The sequence below is a fragment of the Pagrus major genome, chromosome 2, assembly GCF_040436345.1.
Source record: "Pagrus major chromosome 2, Pma_NU_1.0".
Lineage (NCBI taxonomy): Eukaryota > Metazoa > Chordata > Actinopteri > Spariformes > Sparidae > Pagrus > Pagrus major.
The window spans coordinates 22,019,981-22,043,846 of record NC_133216.1 but is presented as its reverse complement, the minus strand read 5'-3'; the positions used below and the strand labels follow the sequence as shown (position 1 = coordinate 22,043,846).

The 23,866-nt window shown below is 40.4% G+C and overlaps 1 protein-coding gene across 1 annotated transcript; it reads left to right on the top strand.

Moving 5' to 3' along the window:
• The first annotated feature begins 978 nt into the window (after positions 1-978).
• On the top strand, positions 979-23,603 carry golim4a (golgi integral membrane protein 4a). The gene is made up of 16 exons (XM_073483866.1): positions 979-1,655; positions 12,902-12,976; positions 13,219-13,268; positions 13,588-13,641; positions 13,884-14,034; positions 14,510-14,592; positions 14,857-14,940; positions 15,805-16,011; positions 16,100-16,351; positions 16,826-17,112; positions 18,151-18,236; positions 18,344-18,417; positions 18,842-19,042; positions 19,135-19,203; positions 19,355-19,444; positions 22,394-23,603. The coding sequence occupies exons 1-16, from the start codon at positions 1,469-1,471 to the stop codon at positions 22,547-22,549; spliced, it is 2,106 nt and encodes a 701-aa protein (XP_073339967.1). The 5' UTR covers positions 979-1,468; the 3' UTR covers positions 22,550-23,603.
• The last annotated feature ends 263 nt before the right edge of the window (positions 23,604-23,866 follow it).

Genomic DNA, 23,866 nt, shown 5'->3' with positions numbered 1-23,866 from the left:
ATTATAGCCAGAAATACAAACATGCAGATGAAAAAGGCTTAGATATTAATTCAAATTGTGCTCGATAATCGATGATGCTTTTAAAGAGGCGCTATGTAGTTTTGGAGAAGAAATTAAAACTCAGAATTTTTATATTTACAATATCAATGAGGTAATAATACAAACTCAGAAATATTTATTATTTTATTATAATTTTTCCATAGCTTAATAATAAGGTCCCCACAACACTGTTTGAAGCTAGAAAGGTGGCAGGGTCCACCACAAATAAACAAACTAAAACAGAATGAAATGGTGTCATCCTTTAAGGTCAGTTTGTTTATTCAGTCATGAAAACGAAGAGTTTATTTAGTTTGTGTAGGCACAAAAAATAAGCTAATAAACTAAATGGTGCACCTTTAAAAGTAACTAAGTAGATTACATTGTGTAATGCATACTTAAGCCCAAGTAAAATTACAGACTTGGAAAAAGTATCCCAAAACATGACTTAATTACAGAAATCTGAGTAGATGTAATCAGTTACTCCCACTCCTGCATGTTGGTGGGTTTATTTAACTTTTACACTGTATGTTATAGCTGCTTTTTTCATTCATGCACTAAAACTTTCTTTGAATTGTTACTTGTAGGTTAAACAAATACATAATGATATAAATTGCAAATGAATAAAAATATGACAAACAGCTTTATTTTCAACATTTCTAGGTTGGGTCTTGTAATATGACTCAGATCTACTGTAGAGTGGCAGGATGTGTTTCAGAAACCTTTATAGGGCTGTATGTGTTTACAAGCTGTCTGCACAGTAACTTCAGATGTCCTCACAGGACCACAACAGTCTTTTCAGAGGGGAAGCTACAAGTCTCAAGACTCTCCACCCTCACAAGCTTTTTGATCGAGCTCTCTGGCAACCAATTGATAAAATGTACTCCTCTGAGGGCGGGAATAGGGAAATTTATGATTTTTTCGGAGGGAGGGACTTCCTTCAGAGTAGCAGTTGGATGGCAGGCAGCTGCTAGGGCTGACACGTAACTAAAGTTAAAGGTGCTACGGAGGCCTCGTCGGGGACTTGAGGGTTTTCACTTTTGCCCTTTTAGCGTCTCTGAATTTGGTCGGAAAAGTCTAGGCGTGCACAGGAGGGACCGGAGACCCGGGCGGGAGTCGTCGGGCTCGGATTGAGCTGCGGTTTTGAACGGCGCGGAGCAGTTTGACGTGAAGTCAGGCGAAAATCTGAGCGGCTACTTTGAAGTCGCAGCGGAGAGTCGCGAGTGGATGTGGCTATGCTAAAATAATGTCTACATCGGGAAACAGTAGCGCCTAACTCGTGTTTTTCTGCTTGGAAATGCTCGGGGACTGAGAGAAAAGGGGGGGAGGACCAGGAGGTGAAAAAAAAAAAAAAAAAAAGTTGAGTCCGAAGTTTCCAGCAGCAGAGACGGGGTTTTCTCGCGCAGACAGCGGGGAGGGGTGCGGGTCCAACATGGGAAACGGGGTGTGCTCCCGGAGGCAGCGGAGGATCTTCCAGTGTCTCCTGCTTGTCACCGTGGTCTGCGGGACGATGTACGCCGGGATGATATCGTATGAGATGCACAAGCAGCTCAAGAGGACGGAGACGATGGCACTGAAGTACCAGCAGCACCAGGAGGCACTCTCGGCTCAGCTCCAAGGTAAACACAGTGACGGTGTTGTGATTGAAGGCTTGGTCCGTCTCCACGCAGGTGACGGAGGTGAGCGTGAGAGCGAATGTCACAACGCCGGACTCCACTGAGAAAACCGCAGTTTTGTTGTTGTCGTGCTCACTGTGAAATGGTTACACCTTTTTAAACTAACTATGTCTCAGTAGGATTCACAACAAACTATAGTTCAGTTCGGCAGCTTAAAATGTCAAAATGTCCTCCTGTCAGCCTGACGAAAATACTAAGTGGGTGGTAGTTGAAACTGCTTCAATACATGGGCTTATTCTGGGTGCGTTTCAAATGCAAGAAAGACTCCACAGAGAGTCCACTGAGACTGAGTCTGCCATCTGACCTAACTGGACCTTAACTACACTGTAGCTAAGCAGTGATTTACCAAGAGCCTGTCTTTGACCTTTTGACCTCAGCTGGCCTTCTAATCTTGTGATAAATCAGGTTATGTTGTGAGCAGATTGGGCTTTAAAGTTGAACAGTGAGTTCATTCTGTTGGACAGGTCTTCCTTTTGCACAGCCCCACTGTAACACTGAAACTAGACCCCACTCTACCCAGTTTACTGCTGACTAGAGGCTATAACACACCAGGCACACACACATAAACACACACCTGGTACTGTGTCCCAAGGCTAACCTCAACAGCATACAAATTAGTATACCTTAAAGTCATGGGTCCTTCAGAACATCTGCGTCTGGCAGCCACATCTGGAGGAGCAGATGAGTAAACGAGGGCACAGTCACCTTGGTTTCAAGCAAAGGATTGTTTAGTTGCCGTATTTTAGTCTTTTCTAGTCTCCCTGTCATCAGTGTAAGCCTTAACGTATATGTTCCTGGTATGTTCTTCAATAAATTGTTTGAACTTGAGATACAAAAATAAGCATTTTGTGTGTAGCCACATTTTTGCAGACATTACTGATGCAAGCAAACCTATTACTGCAGCATTAACCATTAATATATGATGTAGGTGGTTTGTATATGTTAAAAAATGTTTTAAAAATGGGTACTGATAGCAGGTCGTAGTTTGGGCTGAAACAGATGTCCATTTTCATGATCAGTTTGCTTATTGTGCTGGATCTTGTCTTGATTGATCAACTAACCATCTGGTCTGTTAAACGTTTTTGAAAAGTAATGCCTGCTACAATCTCCTGAATCTCAAGTTGATGTCATCAATTGTTTTGTTTTTGTTTAGCAGCCTATTTTTGCTTGAAAATGGCCAATACATTAATCAATAATAAACTAGTTAAGGATGAATTTTCTGTTGCTCTTAATCAATTAATGGAATTATGGCTTCAGCTCTAGTTCCAGTCGTGTGTTTTTAAACTTTGATATGGATCAGAGATTGTTCTTTAATAGCATCTGTGGCTCCCTGTCCTGCATTGTTAAGGTCTGTTGGCATTCGGTCACCAATTATTTAGTCATAGTCATTAAACATTATGGCTACCAGTAAAAACTGCAACGTTCACACCTGAAAGTCAGTAGATAAGGACGAATCTATTTATATCATTGCCATGTTTGGAAAATACTGACACACTCGAATTAGAAGGCCTGCAGAATGTCGTCTTGTCTTACTCCTTAAATGTAACTATTAAAAACTGCAACTTCAGGAACTGCCCCACCTCTACAAAAGATTAGACATTTGTCCTGTAGTGACCTTACTGATTTTCTCCCTCCACATAAACACACTTAAACACACAGTGCTGCGCTGACAGGATGTGAGGTTTCGTGTCATGCCATTATGCCATGAGTTTAAAATTAACAGCTGGGCGGAGAGCCTGCTCCTCCTTGGCTTCATGTGTGCAAAACAAGGTCTGTGCCCACATCAGGGAGTCAAATAGTGTCTCAGGGTTTTAGACTGTGGACCTGTTAATTTAATACAACCTTTGATCCACCTAACCAGCAGCCAGAATCTCTTCCTGTTGTACGCAGCATTGTCCAGCAGACCTACCATGGAGTTGTCCTTAATCTCCTACCGGGAGATCATATTTACATACACACCTACATAGGCCCTGTTGTCATGTATAACAAATGAAATTGTTTTAGAGAAAATAAGACCATTTTTTAGATTAAGGTAGTTGGGTCAGGGTGGACAGCTGTCCCACATTTAACAAGGTAAAATAACAAAGTCCTTCAAGATAGGCATTGTTCATCTCCCACCTCTATCATATATCAGTTCACCTTGAGCTAAACTGCTTCCTATAGTCCGTTTTAGGTTGGCGTTACACAAGTGGCTCCTATTTCGTTGTTCTCAAAGCTGATGTATCCAAAAACAGTAAGCATGACAATATAATGTGACAGTCTGAATGAAGCGGGTATTGCTTAACTCCATGTGCATCGCTCCACTTGTGCACCACACCCTTACTTGTATTGTGAAGCGATGGATCATTCAGCCAATCACAAGGTCCAAGCCACTTGATATCCACAGCTGACTGTTGATTGCTGGTTTTTGTGTCCTATATTTAGAGGTGGGCCATAGCTCGGGGGCTGTGAGCCAACTGTATTGATTCACTGTTGCCCACTTTAACCACGGGCTGGCAGTTGTCAGTCATTTAAAAGAATCAACTGGCAATTTGTGGTTTTGTGTGCTCTCTGACAAATGTGTCCCTGTGATTTAACGCCCCTTCACTCCCTCACACACTGGCAACCACTCATTGTTTATATGTCATTTGCAAAAGATTAATCAAATGAAATAATTGCAGCTGTCTCTAAACGAGTGTTGTAATATTTTTTTCAGCGTGGAAACTGTTGTTGACTGCTGATTATCATAATGACACTCTTGTCTGAACAGATGGAATGGTTTGTTTTTATCCACGAGACAAAAGGAAATAAATACTGTTGTTCTTTGAGTTACAAATGGCCTGATTTCTTTGTTTTGTATTATTTTACTTTAATGAATTTAAAAATCAGATTTTGTCAGGTTGAGTCTTTCTGAGCAATAACTTCAAGATGGGATGACTTGGAAGGGAGAATTTGTAGAAATTGGTATTTTGTGCAAATTTGTGCCCACACAGTTTCCGAGAGCAAAACCACTGTTGTAAAAATAATTCCAAGGTTTCTGTAACAATATTATCAGATGTAATGTCAGATGCGCTAACTACAGTTAGCAGCAGTTAGTGATTCTTTTAGCAACAAGTAATGCTATCTGTCCGTCAGTAAGCTCTGTAAAATACAGAGAGTTAAGGCAGGAAGATGTTTAGAGGGAATACCAGTAAACATTTTCTTCATTAAATATGATCCAGTTTCCTCGACATAGTTGGTATTGTGTGACGAATGCCGTAAAGTGTCAGGCACTTCTTCCAGAAGATCCTACCCGCCCGACCAAGTTGCATGGAGCAAATACAAGTGATTGGGGCACAGAGTTAGATTGAGAGAGACACCATTTACCCTACAAATCAGTGTACGAGCAACATGATTTTGAAGCTGCTGTTTTAAAGTAAAACAGTTGCATAATGTCGCTTTAATTTCAGATTTTTTTTGTTTCCTGGGAAATTGGTCAGGTTGTTCTGCAGTCTCAGAGGTCAAAGATTCTCCTCCTTCAACCTTCATCTTCAAGTCTAGTATTTGAGGAAGTGAGTTTCTTGCTGGGTTCTCACCTGTCTGAGGTTTCTCAGATTAACGGAGCTACAATTTCAGTGAAAAAGACATCTGAGCTGTGAAAACTCACACCCTCCCTGCTTGCATCTTCTAAGTTACCTTTTGTGCAAAAAAGAAAAAAAAAATCAGTAATTTTTGTTTTATGTACACTATGTACAGTATGAATATGGGTTTGCAGGGTATAATGGTACCTGTGTGGGTTATGTTTACCAGTAGGAGGCAGAAGGAAAGCCACAGGAATTACCATGAGAGGCACAAGTTTGAAAGCTGCAATATGTTTCAGTTTTAATAAAATAATGTGAAAGGGGGCAAAGAAATTGACATTAAGCAACCACCGACAGGCTGTAACCATGTTCCTGTTAAGAACATAAAATCAAAAGTAACTGAAATAATAAAGCAATATGCTTGTCACACGTTTCACAGGAGAAAGCTAAATGAACTGTTGCATTTACAGTGAGAAACCTAAGAACTAGAGCTGTGAGAATCGTTGATACCCATCAACCAAGCATCACTGAAATCGCTGTGGTGAAGTGTCTGCACAGGATACCAAAAAAAAGACAACACACACTCCAACCACAGTCTGTTCACCCTGCTGCCATCAGGCAAAAGATACAGACGTATCTGCTGCCATATCAATAGACCACAGAGCAGCTTCTTTCCTCAGGCTGAGACTTGTGAATGCAACACTCGACGATCAATAGGTAATAGTGAATAGACATTTCATTATACAAACTTAATTGCATAATGACAATTAAATGAATCTTGAATCTTGTGATTAATATACTGTATGTTACAGTACATGTTTGAGACAAATGCCGTGAGGTAAACACAAGATACACTGGCTTGTAATTGGAATATCTTTCTGTTATGACCCAGCGAACCATCTGCATTTTTTAAATTTTTTATTTATGTTTGGCTTCTGTGTGTGAGTTCAGGCCAGGCACAGGTCAAGCCACAAAGGGACCTGCATGTATGAAGAACTGATTTCTGTGAGTCAGAGACGGTGTACGTAGTTCAGGTGTTATACAAACTCTTTTATCACCCCGACAATGTAGATACAGGAACCACGGTGTGCATTATTAGAATAACTTGAGATCTGTGTTGAATCTCACTCACTCTTAGACTGAACTACTCTCCTGTGTTTGCATGTGTGTACACAAGATGTGAGTGTGAACACACACACACACTCCTCAAACAAAGTCTTGTAGCCTAATTCCCTGTGTGATTGATAGTATTCACAGTCCACATCACTTTGCCAACCCTAACCAATCTCCACATCTAAACCAATAGGCCGGTAAAGGTCATCACCATAGAGAGCTCCCTTGTTCTCTCTCTGCTGATGTACTTTTAACTGCACCTTGAGGGAAATGTTTCATTGGTTTGTGGGGAAACCCTTAAACAATAAATGTTCATTCCCGTGCCCATTGAGGTTTGAACGAGATAAGGGTAACTGTAAAATGAATCAGTGTGTGTTTGGAAGCTCTAGGGAACGTTAGGGATAGTGGTCTGTTCTGCTTTACAAATTTTACAGTGGAGCATTCATTGATGACTGATGGACTCAACACAAGCAGATGATGGTGCAGATGTTTTCAGCTGAATATTTGAAGTATATTTGTGAAGGAGATTTTTTGAAGTTGCAGTTTGTGAGGTCAAATTAGAATGATATGAAAAGCGAAATAAAAGAGAAACAAAGAAAAATGTTTTTTTTTACCAATTTTTTGCTTTCTCTCCCCTCTTTGTCTATTCCTGTTATGTTGTAAAAATACTGAGTTTCTGTTTGAAATGTACCATGTAAGTAATGACTTTGCACTGTGGCACTATTCACAGATTTTAATCATTCAAATGACTTTTAGACTGTCGCTTCTTTGTGGGTGTTGCCCTGCTTGTCCCCTGGAGAGAGGGTGTGTGTGTGTGACTGGAGTGGCCTGAACTGAGCTAAGTTTGGAGTAAAATGGCCTCATCTTTGGCATTTCTCACTGTTCTCACTGCTGAGAGGGTACAGAGCCTCTAACAAGCAGAATGAAACATCTCTAATCTCAGCTAGACATCCATCAGATCAAGTTCAGAGAGGTGTGAAGAAAGTCATACTGTCAGTTCAGATAGAAAAAGAAAGAATTTAGAAAGGCACATATTTGAAGTTTGTTGAATTCCTGCCAATGTCGAGTCAAAAGTTTCTTTTAAACACTGACACTGAAAACCGGTTAGGGCAGTATGCATTGACGGCTGACTGATTACTGTGTCTCATAGGTGATAGTCTTGGTTATTTTTGTGGTTATTTTGTGGTGTGGTTCAAAACTAATTTTACAAAGTGCTTCACACACAACAAACAATAAAAAGTTAAGGTACAGGATAGGGATGCTCCGATCAGGGTTTTTTGCCCCCGATACGAGTCCGAGTCCTTTGATTTTTGAGTATCTGCCGATACCGAGTCCCGATCCGATACTCTTATAATACATTTAAAAAATTAAAAAGATCGAAGAAAACTATCCAAGGTGTCCCTTATTTTTTATTATATTTTAATAAGTAACATACACAACACATCATACACAATTTTGCATGCAAGCAGTGCTTGAACATTCTCCAGTCAAAACAGAAAAAATACTCTTCACATTAGAACGTAGTGCAACTTAGACTCAATAGTCTCATATTAAAACAAACAGCATCTTAACTTAAAGTGCTAGAATAAAAATAAATACAATATAAAATAAAACAAATGAGCCAATATTCAAGCAGTGCAGTGTGTAAACTGAGCACTTATGAGGTAGCTTGAAGATTCTCAAGTCAGAACAGGTATTCACAAATAAGTTTGTGGTATTAAACGAAGCTTTGTCCTTACCACCCCTCGATATCCCAAATTTACATATCTGACAGTTTGCAACTGCATCGTTCTCGTCACTCACTTTAAAATACTTCCACACAGCAGACATGGTGCGCCACAACTCGCCACTCCGCTTCAAAACAAACTGGCGTGCTGGTCTTCTGCGCATGCGCATGTCGTAAACGGTGGTAGTAAATACTCATTTTATTTTTTTTATTTTGAATCACCAATAGCCCATATATCAACAATCTAATACAAATAATGACTAAATAAATATATATAAAACCGATCTCTGATCGGGTCGTAACGTCCGAGTCCCGATCGAGTCTTCAGTGGCGTGATCGGCCCCGATTTCCGAGTCACGTGATCGGATCGGTACAACCCTAGTACAGGAATAAAATCAAAAAGACAGAAACCAGTGACCCAGACACACGATAAACAGAATTGAATGGGCTTGCTGATATGATATTTAAAACTCAACCTGAAATTAAACAAAGTTTTTTTACCACAGGCTTGATGTTGTTAGGAGTGGCACCAAGATATTATTGACTGATTTGAACATGCAGATTTTCTGAGCCGATGACAAGAATCTCACATCTGTAAGCCATTGAACCAGATGGGACAGATCAGAAGGGTATTGGTCTTTTATATGGAGATATATCAGCTTGTCATCTGCATAACAATAAAATGCGTTCATTAGGCTTGGGCCAATATTAGATATTATAGAATATGGCAGTACATCAGTGTCAGACTAGCTGCACCTAATATTGCTTTGCTATTCATTATTTGCACTTAAATCCAAATTGAAAGGTTATGATTTATTATTATTTTGTAGGGGTGTCACGGTTCTCCGTGCCAGGATCCACTGTATACAGTCTCCTGGTTGCAATGCCAGTAAAATGAGAATGAAGCTGTCTCCGGCACCTGCATTCTTTGAAAAGTCATTTGTGAGTCTGAGAAAGGCAGTGTCTGTGCCATGATTTTTATGAAAACATTATTGTCTGACAGGGCTGCCAGAAGCTGTCGTTAAACTTTCTTCTCTAAGATTTTAGTAGCAACTGACGGTTGGAAGCTGGTCTGCAAATATAGAGATTGAGGCCAGTTTTGTTGAGAAGAGGTTTGATATACTGGCTGTCTTGAAATAGTAAGTGACATAGCCAGTAGAAAGGGAGGTGTTCACTCTAGAGCAGACAGGGCAAATGCATCCCAAACATCTGATAAATATTTAGACACCATGACATCAATGGCTGAAAATGGGACCATTGGGTGGAAATTATGGACCTCATAACATTTTAAGGTATGAGGTTATGAGGCTAAAAAAAAAGTTTTGGGGCAGTGCTTGTTAGTTAAAAAATATATCAGAAAAATATTTGACTCTCACATTCTTATCAAGCTTATAATGTGACATCAACAGTGTCTTCATCTGTTAATAATCCCCTCTTGTGTTTTTCCACCGACACTCCACCCACCTGAACTCTATTATGCATGTGTTTTGTTGAGCCGAGGTGAAAGACGAGTGATTCTGTGGTTAATGAGTTGGGCCCAGAACATCTTTATAAAAGTCAGATAAAGCAAGCACTTTTAAACAAGAGCAGGCGCCATTGTTATTGGTTGGCATTTAAAACACTTGTTAAAACAACTCCTAAACCTCCCCTATTGCTATGTTTCAGTTAATGTTGGAGGGTGCAATTTCCAAGTTGAAACTTCTAGCGTACGACCTCAAAAGCGTTACAGGTGCACGACGCCAAAAGTGAACAAAACATGAAGCATATGCACACTAATGCTGCATTCCAGACAACATGTCTGGAGGGAGGGTTGTCTGATGTCTCATAACGATGGCAGCACCCATGGGAAGGTGCAAGGGTGTATTTGTAGCCTGAATGAAATGTTCACATATCAGGTATAAAAGTGCCGTAATATTCAATGTACAATGGCATCGTTTTTCCTCTTGTAATTTGTCATTTTGTGACGGTCAGCCAAGTTTTTCCTCACTTTTGGCGTCTGCCACCTGAAACGCTTCGAGGTCGGAAGTTGGGAGTTAGAGGCAGGAAATTCAGTCCTCTGACGTTGACCCGAAAGCAGCATTAGTCTGGGCTGACTAATAAAATAATGTGAATTTGGGCAAAGATCTGATGTAGAGCACCCATCACTGGGCTGTAACCATGTCCCTGTTCAGAGGACATGTTTCTACATTATCAGAGGCTTAAATAGTTCCATTAGAAAACCACCAAGCTATTGAGGTAATCAGTTTGAACTTAATGTTTGTCCTTTTTTTAGTTGAGATATCCATTAGTCTCCTTATAAAACCAGAATTCCAAGTCTGTCTCATTCTTTCTCTTACTGTGTGTGTGTTTCCTTGACTGTCTCTTTCCCTTCAGTCTGTGTATTTATCTTTGCCCCCCCTCTCTCATCTGTGTGAGCTTTCCTCTGTTTCACTCTGCTTCTCTTTTCTTTGGCCACTTCTCTGTTCCTACAGTCGTTTCTCTCTCCTTCACTTTTTTTTACCCTTCTGCCTCTTTATCTTCAATGAAATTATTAGGAAATTCTGCATATCTAAGAGTTTATCTTGGAATCTGTTGAGTTGGCACTCAGAAGGAGGAACAGCCACATCATCAGTTAGACCGCCCAGCCCCCCAACCCAAAGGCAGGAGAGTCACAGAGAAGAAACTGGAAGAAGAGATGACTTAGTATTCACATACCAGGTTGTCTTGTTTTGGGTGGGTTTTTTGTTTCAGTCAGAGGCTGGCACAAGACCACGACTAGGGATTAATGCCAGAATAAATGGTAATTCAATTGTGACTTTAGCGTTGGTGCGTATTTTCATATTGGATTATTGCGGTAATGCATTTCTTGAACAAATGAGCTGAGGTTAAGGTCACACAGTGTTTATAAGCAAAGTGTTGATGATGGCAGCTACTGTTACTGTCAGCCACCAAAACAAAGAAACTTACCAGCCAATTTTGACTGTATAGAGACAACTAGCTAATAATAATAGGTTATCATAGGTAGTAGTACACTTTTTATTACTACTACTTGCTGATCCACAACAATAATAGTACACTAGAAAACTTGCAAATCAGACAAGGAAAGTTATTGAGGTGAGGAACTTTTATCTACTAAATACATTTAGTCTTATATCTAAGTGCACATACAGTAAATCAATGAGCTAAAAGTATTTACAGTGCATCCACATGTGCAAACAAAACAAAATGACCTTAAAACAACAGAGTTTGTCACATGCTTGTGCAAGGCAGAGCTGCGACAACAGAACAATAATGCAATGGACCTAAGTAAATGTACTTAGGTACTGTACTTAAGTAAAATTTTGAGGTACTTTACTTTGAGTATTTCCAATTTTGGATCAATATTTTCACTCCACTACACTTTGGTGGCAATTATTGTATTTTTTACTCTCTACAATTATTTAATAACTTTAGATACTTGTTACTTTGCAGATTGCATGCTGCATCAGAGCAAAACTCAGGTATAACATTGCACAGACCTTTGCAGACTAGATACAGACAAAAGAAAACTGGTATCCAGCTCAATGTGTGGAAAACTGAATTTGAATCTGAATCATGAAAAAGGACATTTAAATCACAGTCCATATTTAAACTGAGTAACATGTATATTCACTTTTAAAAGACATTGCTAAGCAGAGATTTATGTTTTATAAATCTATTCATCCAGTATCATTTTTGAATGTATTTAAGTGTGAGCAGGACCCCTTTAGATGTTTACAGTTTAAATGGTCTCATTTAAATATTTTCCCTCCTTTCCTTCCATTCATCTTCCCTAATCTTCCTCCCTCTTTTGTTCCATTTGGTTTTTGTTACCAACTCCAACTCACTTCTGCCAGATTATGTACAAACAAACACACACGAACGCTGATCCTCAACAGTCTGTTTGTCTAGACTATGCAGGCTCACAGGAGTTTTATGGAAACTTCACTCAGCCAACTGCTTATCAGTGAGGCTTCATTGGATGAACAAAAGCCAGGATGAGTAGAGCAGGTGAGATGACCATTTTGACAAGAAAGGGCCTGCAGCATGCAAACCTGCCATTACTAAATTATTTGGCGCATTGTTTGCATGTGTAATTATCTGTTGTATCCGCTTCAGAACACCATGTTATGCCGTGTTACTGTATCTCTGCTGCTACAATGACCCTAATTCCCCACAGGGATTATTTCCGTTTCATTGGATTCCATCTTGAATCTGAATAAAAGAAGAATATGTGTGAGATTGCGGGGAGGACAGCTGGAGAGATTAGAAGTGAATGTAAGAGCTAAAGCAGGATCTCATTTCAAATAAAGAGATATACAAAGTTATAAAAGAATGTTGGGGAATATTTTTCACTATGAATTATGTTGACATTATTTACCTCTCAGACTGCTTCATAAACTCTCCTGTAATCACCTGTATTTCCTCATGATTTTACTCTTGTGGCAGACACCACCCACCAGGCACAGAAGCAGCCTGAACTGCACCACAGTAGTAGTTTACAGTATGTAAACACCTTTGGACCACCGGTCTTGTGAGGAATACCGCAGCTTCCTGTCGATGGAGGAGCTGTCATGTACTGAGATGAATAAATATCACACCTGGCTCTCGTATCAGCCATGAAATGCACATCCGCTTTCTGTCTAAAATGACAGTTTGTGACTGTATATGTTTTGTGCAGTGTACATATTTGTGTTCAGTCTCTCTTTTTTGTTTAGTTTACTGTCTGCCCGGCCCAAACAGATTTCACCAAACCTCCATGTTTTCTCTCTCCATCCCTCTCTTCCCCTCCGTCTCTATTTTTACATGTTCAGTGGTGTACGAGCATCGCTCCAGGTTAGAGAAGTCTCTTCAGAAGGAGAGGTTAGAGCACAAAAAGACCAAAGAAGGTGAGAAAAATAACACTCAGCTCTGACTTTTGAAGGGAGGTCTCCATTCAAAGAGCTGTGGGGAATTCTGACTGTATACTTTAATAAAAGCCTGAGGACTGAGATGTAGAATGAACCTCAACTTGATGTCAGTATTGTAGTGTTGTATTCTTCTCCATCAAAGCACGTTATTGCTCAACAAACTTTGGTTAAAATTAAAGAAAAAATAAAATAGTTTGATCCGTGCTGTTTCTCTTTTCTAGATTATCTGGTTTATAAACTGGAAGCACAACAGTCACTCAACAAGGAGAAGGTGTGTTTCCACATAATTACCCCCTCTGCTCTGACTAAGTATCATCATTTATAGATATCTTGTATAAACCGTTTAATCTATCTCTAATTGCCTGACCTCCATGTTTTTCTGTTTGCTTGCCTTGCTTTGTTAATTCGTAAAGTGCTTTGTAGCGTGACTGTGTTTTGAAAATCGCAACACAAATGCTGGTACTACATCTCCCCCCATCAGATATAATTAATCTCATCACCATTATCTGTTGTAACAGTACCATTAAGCCTGGACTACAAAGTCACTGGTTTCATTTTTTGTTGTTATTGTTTCTTTTATGCTCAAACAGCAAGATGCCAGCAGCAGATTGAACTCTCTACAAGTGCAACATCAGATGCTGAAGGTACAGATCATTAGAACAAACACAATCTTATCCCGTTCTTATCTTTAACACAGACATCCTCATATTTAAGCTTCTTTGTTCCTTTCGTCTGTCTCTCTGACTGAACCACGCTACATCCTTCCTCTCTTTGATGTAAAGTTTATCTGTTTGTCACTTTTGCTTTCATGAGTATATGCTTTTATGTTATGTAGAAACAACCCGTAGATCATATGATGACGGTAGTTCTTTTTCCTGTTGGTCAGAACCAGCACGACGACCTGAAGAAGCAGTATTACGAGCTGCAGGACCAGCACCAGGTCCAGGGCGAGGACCATAGCCGGCTGCTGGACGAACACAAAGAACGCTACGATAAACTGCAGCAGGTCAAAGAGTCGGAAATTGGTCAACTCAAAGGTACTGATGGTCTCACACACACACACACACACACACACACACACACACACACGTTTTTTGTTACATGTACTGTATTGTAACACCACTCAGTTGCACACACATGCATCGTACAAATGCAATATAGCGTTCTGAAGTAGTGACATCATTAAACATTCTTTGTCTCCATCTTCTGACTTTATGAAATACTGCATGTCTGAAGCCAAGTATAAGTCCTTCATGAGCAGATCCTTAGATCTATTTAGTGTCTTACACCTCCAGCCTTATCACTTAAAATGACTTATTTATAGACAAAATTATGTGGCCAGTGCTTCAAGCAGGTATATAGCGACAAGTGGCACCAGGGTCTGTAACATGATTCATAAGGATAAAAAAATACAAAGTGATTCAGATTATTTTTGAGTATGCTTTGCAGTAGAATATTGATCCTGTTTAGATGCATGATTTCTGTTAATGTGTTTCCTGTTTCCAATGGCAGATAATATATATAACTTGAGGGAGGAAAATAAACAGCTGAGGAAAGCTCACCATGATATTCACACGCAGCTACAGGATGCACAGGTGAGACTAAATAAAAAAGAAAATTGTCTTCTGTCTGTAAACTGTCTTTTAGTGTGTAGAGACACAAGATGTTGCAATCTGAAATCTGAAATGCTATCTGCTTCTCTGAAATAGAAGAAATAAGTCAGTCACTCATGAAAATGTGACAGCAAAATTGGAAAAACACATTGTCTTAGCTGGAATTCTTACTTCAGCAGTAAAATGTGAAACTTGCATAAGAATAAATGGGTCATTCATGCTGTTTTGTTTCACATTTGTGTTCAGGTTCGCCATCAGGACCTGAAGGCATCGCACGACCAGCTCGCACTGACACTAGAAGACCACAAGAGTGCACTGGCTGCAGCTCAGGTAGGATGGCAGCAGCACAGAGCAGCAGGCTCACTCTTTACTTCAGACATCTGATTGATGCTGGACTGCTGCACCACAAGTGTTGTGGTCACATATTTTTTTCTCCCCATCCAGTGTTGCAAATTTAATTAGAAGATTTAGACATGTAATTTATAAAATGACTGGAAAGTTGCCAGGTGTTGGGGAGTTTCTGTTCCTTCCCCGTTTCCTCCCAGCCTTATCTTAACTTTTACTTTCTTAATGAAGCAGAAAACATACTTGTTGCAGTGGACTGTAAAATCTCCAGTAGAGAAGGAGTAAAGATGCCTGAGGTTTTAGTTGGTTTTTGTGTAATTAGATCAGTTGTTGCTGTTTCCCCCTGAGAGCGACCTTTGAAATGCCCGAATGGTTTATTGAACATTTGAAAAGTTCGTTTAAAATGCTTTTCTCCTCTCTGTCTGCATTGATGGATATTCACTCACTCTCCTCTCTCTCTCTGTGTCTGCATTTGCTAATGTATTTTAAAGCCTGTCCTGGTTTCCATCAGTGCTTCTGGTTGAACAGGCACAAACACACACACACTCACAAACAACTCTTTCCTTCACTCCAGGGGGTTTGGTTTAGTCGAGGCTGTCAGAGCAGTGCATCTAAAACACGTTCCAGCCAATCAGCCAGAAAGATATAATGGAGGGACAAAGAGAGAGGGGGGAGGAGTTTAGCAAACATTTCTTGAATTTAGCCCCCTGGTCTGGTTAGAAAGTCTGTGTGTATGAATAAAGTGTGGTGGGGCTGATCTATTGTGAGGTTATTTCCTTCAGAGATTTACTATTCCCCCAGAATTTTCTCTCTTATTGTTCCTCCTGTCATTGTGTTTGTTCTCTTTAGGTGCAGGTGGATGAATACAAGCAGCTGAAGGACACCCTGCACAGTCAGATTCAGAGACAGTCTGAACAAAACCGTGCCCCTCCGCAGCCACAAGCAGCTGCCATAGCCCCTGAGTCCCACGTTCATGAAGCCCAGCAGGACGAGCCACACAAAGATGAGCCTGCCCATGAGGAACATCACCAGCTACACCAGGACACTGAGTCCAAGGTAATGTGGGATTCTTTGGGATCACTTTATTATCTGTGAATGTGAAAACACACAAATCTAATTATCTCTCTTGTTGCCTCGTCTTCAGTTGGACCATCAAGGGGAGGAGGTGCACGCCCAGTCCCAGCACACCCTGTCAGACAAGGAGGACGATGGAGAGGGTGAGGCCGAGAGGAGGAGGGAGCTGGCAGAGGAGGAGATGGCTCAAGCAGGACAGCCTCAGAAGCTGGAGGAGGACCCGGACCAACAACAGGATGAGCAGCAGGAGGAAGAGGAGGAGCCAGAACCGGAACAGGCAGACGAGAACGCCCTGGAGCGACAGAGGCGCCATCCACAGCCGGTCAGAACTGTTTTAAGATCCATCATTCTCGACTAAAGAAGATTGAAACCAGCCTTCAAAGGATTTCATTTAAAATTTGTTTACATATGGTGTCGTTAAAACTGTTTCAGATTACCTTCTTGGAGCTCTATAACAAACCTGCCAATCATAGATTAATCATGTGTGTCCTTATAACGGGGACACAGCTACTGCTCAAAGTGAAGTGCTAGTCATTTAGCTGTAAATCTCAGAATAAATTACAACCTTTCCTCAGTGCTTACCTCTTTGATTAATGACAGCTTGCTCATTATGTGTTGTGCTCAATGTTTTCTGCTGTCATTTTCATCTATTAAACTTCCCCAAAGGATGAATTATACCCTACCTCTACCTTTATGTCTCAAATTAGCAGCACGTCTGTGAGTTTAAGTCGTTGTAATTCTCTACATTCTACAGTACACGCTGTTCCCTTTTTGCATCCATTTGTCCTCTCAAAAGGGTCCCCATCTGGAACTGCATCCGGAGGCCCAGCTGCAGCATGAGGCGCATGCCCAGGTGGAACGTGAGAAGTCGGCCTATGAGCAGCAGCAGGAGCAGCAGCGCCTGGAGGCTCAACGGGCCGAGGAGCGTAGGCAGATGCAGCTGCATCAGGAGGCCCTGCAGGCCCAGAGAGACAGGGTGCTGAAGGAGAGGGAGCAGAAACTGAAGGAGGAGCAGGAGAGAGAGCAGCAGCATCACAAGGAGGCCGACAGACGGGAGAAGATGCTGAGAGACGAGCATCAGAGGTCAGATGTAAATTAGAATCACGGTCACTTGAAATCAGGTGCACAAGGAGTTTGCCCAAATTACAAAAAATAAACTTTCTTACTTAAACTTAAAGATATCAAGCAATGCAGATATATTCATTTATTTCTGTTTCTATGCCAATACAAAGAAAGTAAATGCAATTGAATTAATTCACTTAAAATCATCAAGAATAGCATTAGCAGTGGTGGAAGACGTACTTTTACTGAAGTAAAAGTAGCAAAACCACAGTGTAGAAATACTTCAGGTGCATAAAGTCACATCCTTTGGACTGAGGTGGAAAATCTGACCCTAGTCCTTCACAAAGAAATCCACCGTCCAGCAGCATTAAACTACTGAAACAAACAACTGAGAGAGACAGAGAAGGTCTCATTTTTCATGTCAGGTTACAATCTGCTCATATATGGCAATAAAACTGCTACAAATTGTTACATCGAGCTCCTTTAACCTATCATAACACATCGTGTTTTATTTGTTGATTATATTTTGTATTATCGATCCAAATCTGCAAAATAACTACTAATGTAGTGGAGTAAAAAGTATTTATTTCTGAATTGTATTGGATGAGAAGTATAAAGTCTTCTTGACAAGAAGAAAGTGAAATGATGAACTGACTTACACCTGGTGTGTTTTATCTTTAGTCTTGTTGGAAATAAAGAATCAGCAGCTCAGTCAACCATGGCTGTCGGCCATTTTCTTAATTATTTTGTTCTTAAAGAAATGTCATAAGGAACACTTAATAACACCAGTGTTTTATTGATTAATGTCAGCTGGTAATAAAACCTCCTTCCTGCAAACTGGAAGTAGTAATTTGCAGGGATGTTTGCCACTCACCAAACTAATTATTCTCTGATCTGAACATTAACACACACATCGACGTTGTTTACATTTGTGCAAAGAAGAAAGGGTCTTTAAAGCAGATGTTTCTACCTAAGGAACAGTGCTACCACACAAATGCCATACAATAACATGTTGTTCTGCTTTGTTGTGGCTCCTCTGACTGTCATTGCTCTTATCAGGAAGAGAACCGAGTATGAGAATATGGACAATGATATTGTTCAAGGAGACGAGGATCATCACAACGATGACGAAGACGGTGAGACAGGTGAGGAGAGATTACCAGTAAAAATAAAATCCTGGATGAACAGTCTTAACAGTTTATCATTACATCCTCTTAAAATACATTTAAATATGTTGTGTGTGTGTTAACAGAGAGAGATGTTCATATGTTACACGAGGAGGAGGAGAAACAAGAAGTGGATCACAGAGTGCCGCCACATCAGCAGGTGACGGCAGTCTCCCCATCTGTTCACACACGCGTCCTCATCATCTGTCTTTTCCTCTCAGCTCATTCACTCACTTAACATTCGCACCAGTGTATCATGTGTCATACGTCCATTCAGTCATCCGTCCACAAATCGCTTCTTTCATCCTCCCTGCCCACTGTCCTGCGCTGGCACATTCATCTTCCACCTGTCAGTCAAACCCAGCAGTCTATTAAGTCTCCTGAATACCAACAAGGCTATTAATACAACATTACAGTACACTGACTGCCACCATCAATTTAATGCTGCCAAACACAGTCGATTATTAATCCTCTACACTACAGTTTTAGTTCGTCCTTTTCATCACATCAGTTGCTCTTAATATATGTTTCTCACCATCACTCTCTTTTTCTGTGTCATTTCACCCCGATCTCTTCATCTGCAGGGTGTAGACGGTGAGCTGGACCCCGAGGATGACCCCAACAACCAGGGAGAGGACGAGTTTGAGGAGGCCGAAGATGAGCAACACCACCACAGGGTCCCAGAGGAGGAAGAGGAGGTGGTAGAAGAGGAAGAGGAGCCGGCAGCGCCAGCCCAGCACAGAGACACACACCCACAACAACCTGCTGTGGAAGAGGAACTGGTGGTGAGTGACGGGCTGGACAACGGTCAAACACACAGAAGCTTCATCAGCATCAATCAAATAAATGATGTTTTTTTTTACTTGTGTGTGTTCAGATGGCTGGAAACCCAGATCAACAGGAAGACACGCTGGATGACCAGTACCAGGAGGAAGTAGAGGATGAGGTGTGTAACATTGATGCTCTGACGCATGCTTTATATATTAGGAACAAATCTGTAAAGTACTGTATGTCTCACAGCTATATGAGACTTATATATTTTTACTTATATTATTATTTTCATGCAATTCTTTTGTCTTGTTTTTGGTGTCCTGAAGGCACAGGAGGACATAGCTGGTGGGCAGAAGAGAGAGGAGGAGGTGGAGGAGGAAGGAGAGGATCCATATAATGAGGAGAACATGGAACAGGTAGGTTCTTCTGCAGGGAACCAGAATCAGGAGATCTCTAGCTATTTCCTCAAGGCATTTGAAATTCTACAGTACTGCATTTTATCCCCACAGCTCAACTTTTTCTAGTAAACATTCGAGCTTCAACGATTTATCGAGTAGTGGTCAACTATTTCATTAATTGCCAACTATTTTAATATTCAATCAATCAGTTTGAGTAACTTTTTAAGAATTCCTACTTATTAAATGGTTATTTCTGGTTTCTTTTCGCCTCTACGTGAGTAAACTAAATATTTCTGGGGATGTGAACAAAAAACGTTTCAGGACGTCATCTAGGGCTTTGGGAAACACTGATCGACATGTTTCACTATCATCTGACATTTTAAGGACCAAACAACTAATAAGTTAATCAAAAAAGTAAACAGATTAGTCCCATTGAGTGGTGAAAGTGCCAGTGATGGGTCGGTGTTAAATCAAATCAATTTTATTTATATCACATTGCCTCAGTGGGCTTTACAATCTGTACAACGAGCAGCATCCTCCTTAGACTGTCGATTTGAGTGAGGAAAAACTTGCCATTGGTGTCAATATTTTGTGCACATGTTGACTTTCCAGTGAAACCCCTTGCTTGTGGGTTGAACATCTGGCAGTTCATGTGTATGGAAGGAGATACAGACATCAGTAGTCAATTGTGCTACATACATACTTTGGAAGTTTCAAAAAGGACGATCCACAGAGAAATGCACAGAGCCCGAATTCAGAAACTGCCTTCAAACGAGCTGTCAGGACTTCTGTAAGGTTGTTATTTCGCTAACTATACAGTCACCACCCTCGTGATTAAACAAGGTTGCGGTGCCTGCTCAGGTCTGTGAGTGCTCACTGGGCTTTCCTGAAGAGACGGGCACTAATACGGAGGGAAGGCAGAGGGTGAATAGAAGGTGGTGCAGCAATTGACAGTATGAGAAAAATAATGTTTTTTGAACATTTTAAACATGTCCACATTTTCTAGCAGGCACCCAACATAGAAGTAATTAACCTAAAAATGAGCATATTATATATACATTAAAGACTATTTACAGTTTCAATATTCAGCCATGGTGTCTTAACAATAATAATTAACACAGCATGGAACAACTGAAAAATCCATTTTTATTCCCCGGGGGCTTCTAAGTGGTTCCCGTCCCAGCTCCTGAGTAACATCACACCCTGAAACACTTACAGCAGAAAACACCTGTAGTACAAGGTGTATTTGTTTTGATAACAAATCTGGAAAGTAATATTCATAACACTGACGTATTAGCTGTATCGGCTACACAGAGATAAAGGTGTGTCAGCGTGTGTGTGTGTGTGTGTGTGTGTGTGTGTGTGTGTGTGTGTGTGTGTGTGTGTGTGTGTGTGTGTGTGTGTGTGTGTGTGTGTGTGTGTGTGTGTGTGTGTGTGTGTGTGTGTGTGTGTGTGTGTGTGTGTGTGTGTGTGTGTGTGTGTGTGTGTGTGTGTGTGTGTGTGTGTGTGTGTGTGTGTGTGTGTGTGTGTGTGTGTGTGTGTGTGTGTGTGTGTGTGTGTGTGTGTGTGTGTGTGTGTGTGTGTGTGTGTGTGTGTGTGTGTGTGTGTGTGTGTGTGTGTGTGTGTGTGTGTGTGTGTGTGTGTGTGTGTGTGTGTGTGTGTGTGTGTGTGTGTGTGTGTGTGTGTGTGTGTGTGTGTGTGTGTGTGTGTGTGTGTGTGTGTGTGTGTGTGTGTGTGTGTGTGTGTGTGTGTGTGTGTGTGTGTGTGTGTGTGTGTGTGTGTGCGCGCGCCTCTGTTTTGGCCCTGAAACTTGAACCTCACCCGTGTGTGTTCTGGTAAATGAGAGAGATCAGGTGTTGAGTCTGTTGGGGTGTCATGTCACCATCGGGGCTTGGTTTATTTAATTTGGAAATCTGAATGGAGAATCTCACACACATTTTATTAACTATAAAATGTTCATAAAAAGTTAATGATAAAGTATATTTACTAGTCCTATTTACACAATTTTGTAAATGGTTTATTTAGTCGGTAATTTTTAAAGAAGTGATGTGATCTCCAGAGATATATACAACCCCATATACAACCCCTCTGAAAAAAATTGTACTTGAGCAAGACATTTGACTCTTCCTCTTGCTCTCTGTTCTGTAACTGACCCTGACTCCTGACCTCCGTAGACTTAGACAATGTCATTCATTTATTTATAATCCCTAGGGTTTTTTTTTTTTTTGCCACAAACTCTGTAGTCAGTTTTGTGCGTGTAATGATGAATGTGTAGATTCATTTTGTCTCAGTTTGTGGTTGTTCTAAAAAACTTCAGATGCGTTAATCAAATAATTATCATGCAGATGAAACACGTAATTTAAGATCATATAACTTGATATGATGGTGTATCTGAAAGGTTCTTTGTCCCTCCACTTCTTGTACTGACTTGTGTTTCATACTCAGACCCAGTCACCTCATGAGTGGACGTACTTATGTTTCTCTGTAATTTGAGCTCAGTGGAGCTTTCACTCCATTCAGCTTCATTCATCCACTCTAGTACAGTTGTTCTGACAGAGGTGTTTTTCTATTGAACCTTTTACAAAAGTGTCTCTGCTTCCACTTTTACACAATAGAATCAAGTTCCAGTGTGTTACAATCCTGGATGGATAAGAAGTGGAAACATGCTAATTTGTGAACACCCTCACAAACCATAGATTTTATAGGGACTGACTTTGTTTTTAAACATTTTTGTGAATTGAAAAAGTTAGCTATGCTATTGTTAGGCTTACATACTTGATTGTCCTTCCTCCTTGTCTAGAATGGCATGTTATCATGAGTTTAAAAAATGACAGAAAGTATTTCCACATAAGTTAAATAGTGGCAGGAATTTCTATACATGTATAACATTATCATCTTTAGTGGAAAAGTATCCAAAATGTGATTATAAAGGCTAATAAATAGTCGTGTGCTTGTGATCTCCTCCAGGATGAAGTCAAAAACCAGGAGGGACCAAGAAAGGAGGGCGATCATAAAAAAGAGGCAGAGAATAACGAGGAAGAGAATTACGAAGAGGAGGAAGAAGAGGCAGAAGATGAGACAGCTGGTCGAGACAAGGGAACCAATCGGAGGGCAGAAATGTAAGACAGACTTTTCAGACTTTTAGTGCCTTTTCGGTCACCCCCATGGAGCCAATCAGGTCTTTCTTTCCCTCGATTCCCAGAGGAATAAAACCAGCCATCCGTTCAGAATTCCAAGTAGGAAAATTGGGATTTTATGCCTAGAAGATGGGATGCTATTCCAAACACTGTGGGATGGAACTGAGCAGCTTACACTGTGGAAACGGACAGAATTTATTAGGTGGAAATGGAACATATACTGTATTGTCTCTGTTTTTATTAATTTACTTTTCTGTCTACTCGCACGTCTGCCTGATTGCCTGATGTGTTTTTTTTTACCAGGCAGAGAATGTATTTTCATCGTGTGTCTTTGAGTACGTGTAAAGAAAGCAAAGATAAATTATGTTATTCTGATGTCCTCATGTTTCAGGCCTTTTATATGTATGTTTTATGCAAACAGTCGTATTCTTTGTAGAGCTCAGATTATTTTAATTTACCTCCTGTCATTCCAATCAATCAAGTCGTTTTCTGTTATTTATTGTTGATTGTAACAACTCTGACAATCGTAAAAAGTTTGTGTCATGATGGCTTTTACCGACTTCTTGAAGCTCATTTGCAGGAGTATTTTCACAGGATATTTCTACAAATGCCAGTCAAAAGAGACATTTCTGGTGAAGCCGTTCTGTGCTCAAAGTGTCACACTGACATGTGCCTTTCCATTCTTGGAAACCTCTTCTAGGTCTTAGTCATTTTACAGTCGGAAAAGCATTTCAATAGGAAAGGAGAGATGAGAGGATGCCAGTTGGTGCTGAACCTGTCGCGTAGTGCTTCAGCACAGCCTTAAATCGGGGCTGTTTTTAATGTTGACTGCTGGTGTGAATTAAATTCACAAACTTAATGCAATTTATTGCAAAATCTGTAGTCTACTGTACAATGTGCAGTAAAAATAAATGCTGATAATTTGTACATTTTTCCACCAGTTATATTTGATACAAAACAGTGGGATTTTGATTGTATTGAACCACGTTTGTCACCTGAATGGTGTGTGTGGAATAAAGAGGTCAAAGGATTTCAGGTCATGGAGATTGTGTTGTCTGATTCTGTACTCTCACATTTTTGAGGACATGATTTCAGGTCTTGAGTCTGTCTTTGGTAGAGGATTAATGTGGGGGAGATTCTACGGAGCCACTAGCCCAGAAGATGGACGTATTATGAAGTGTTAGAAGTTCATTTTAGGATGTAAGCTACCCTTTAGCCTTTTTGAATGTTCTTGTAGCAAAGCTTTCCTCAAAGTTAAGATGAGCTGTGAGAAAACTTCAGAAGAAGAAATAAAAAAAAAAAG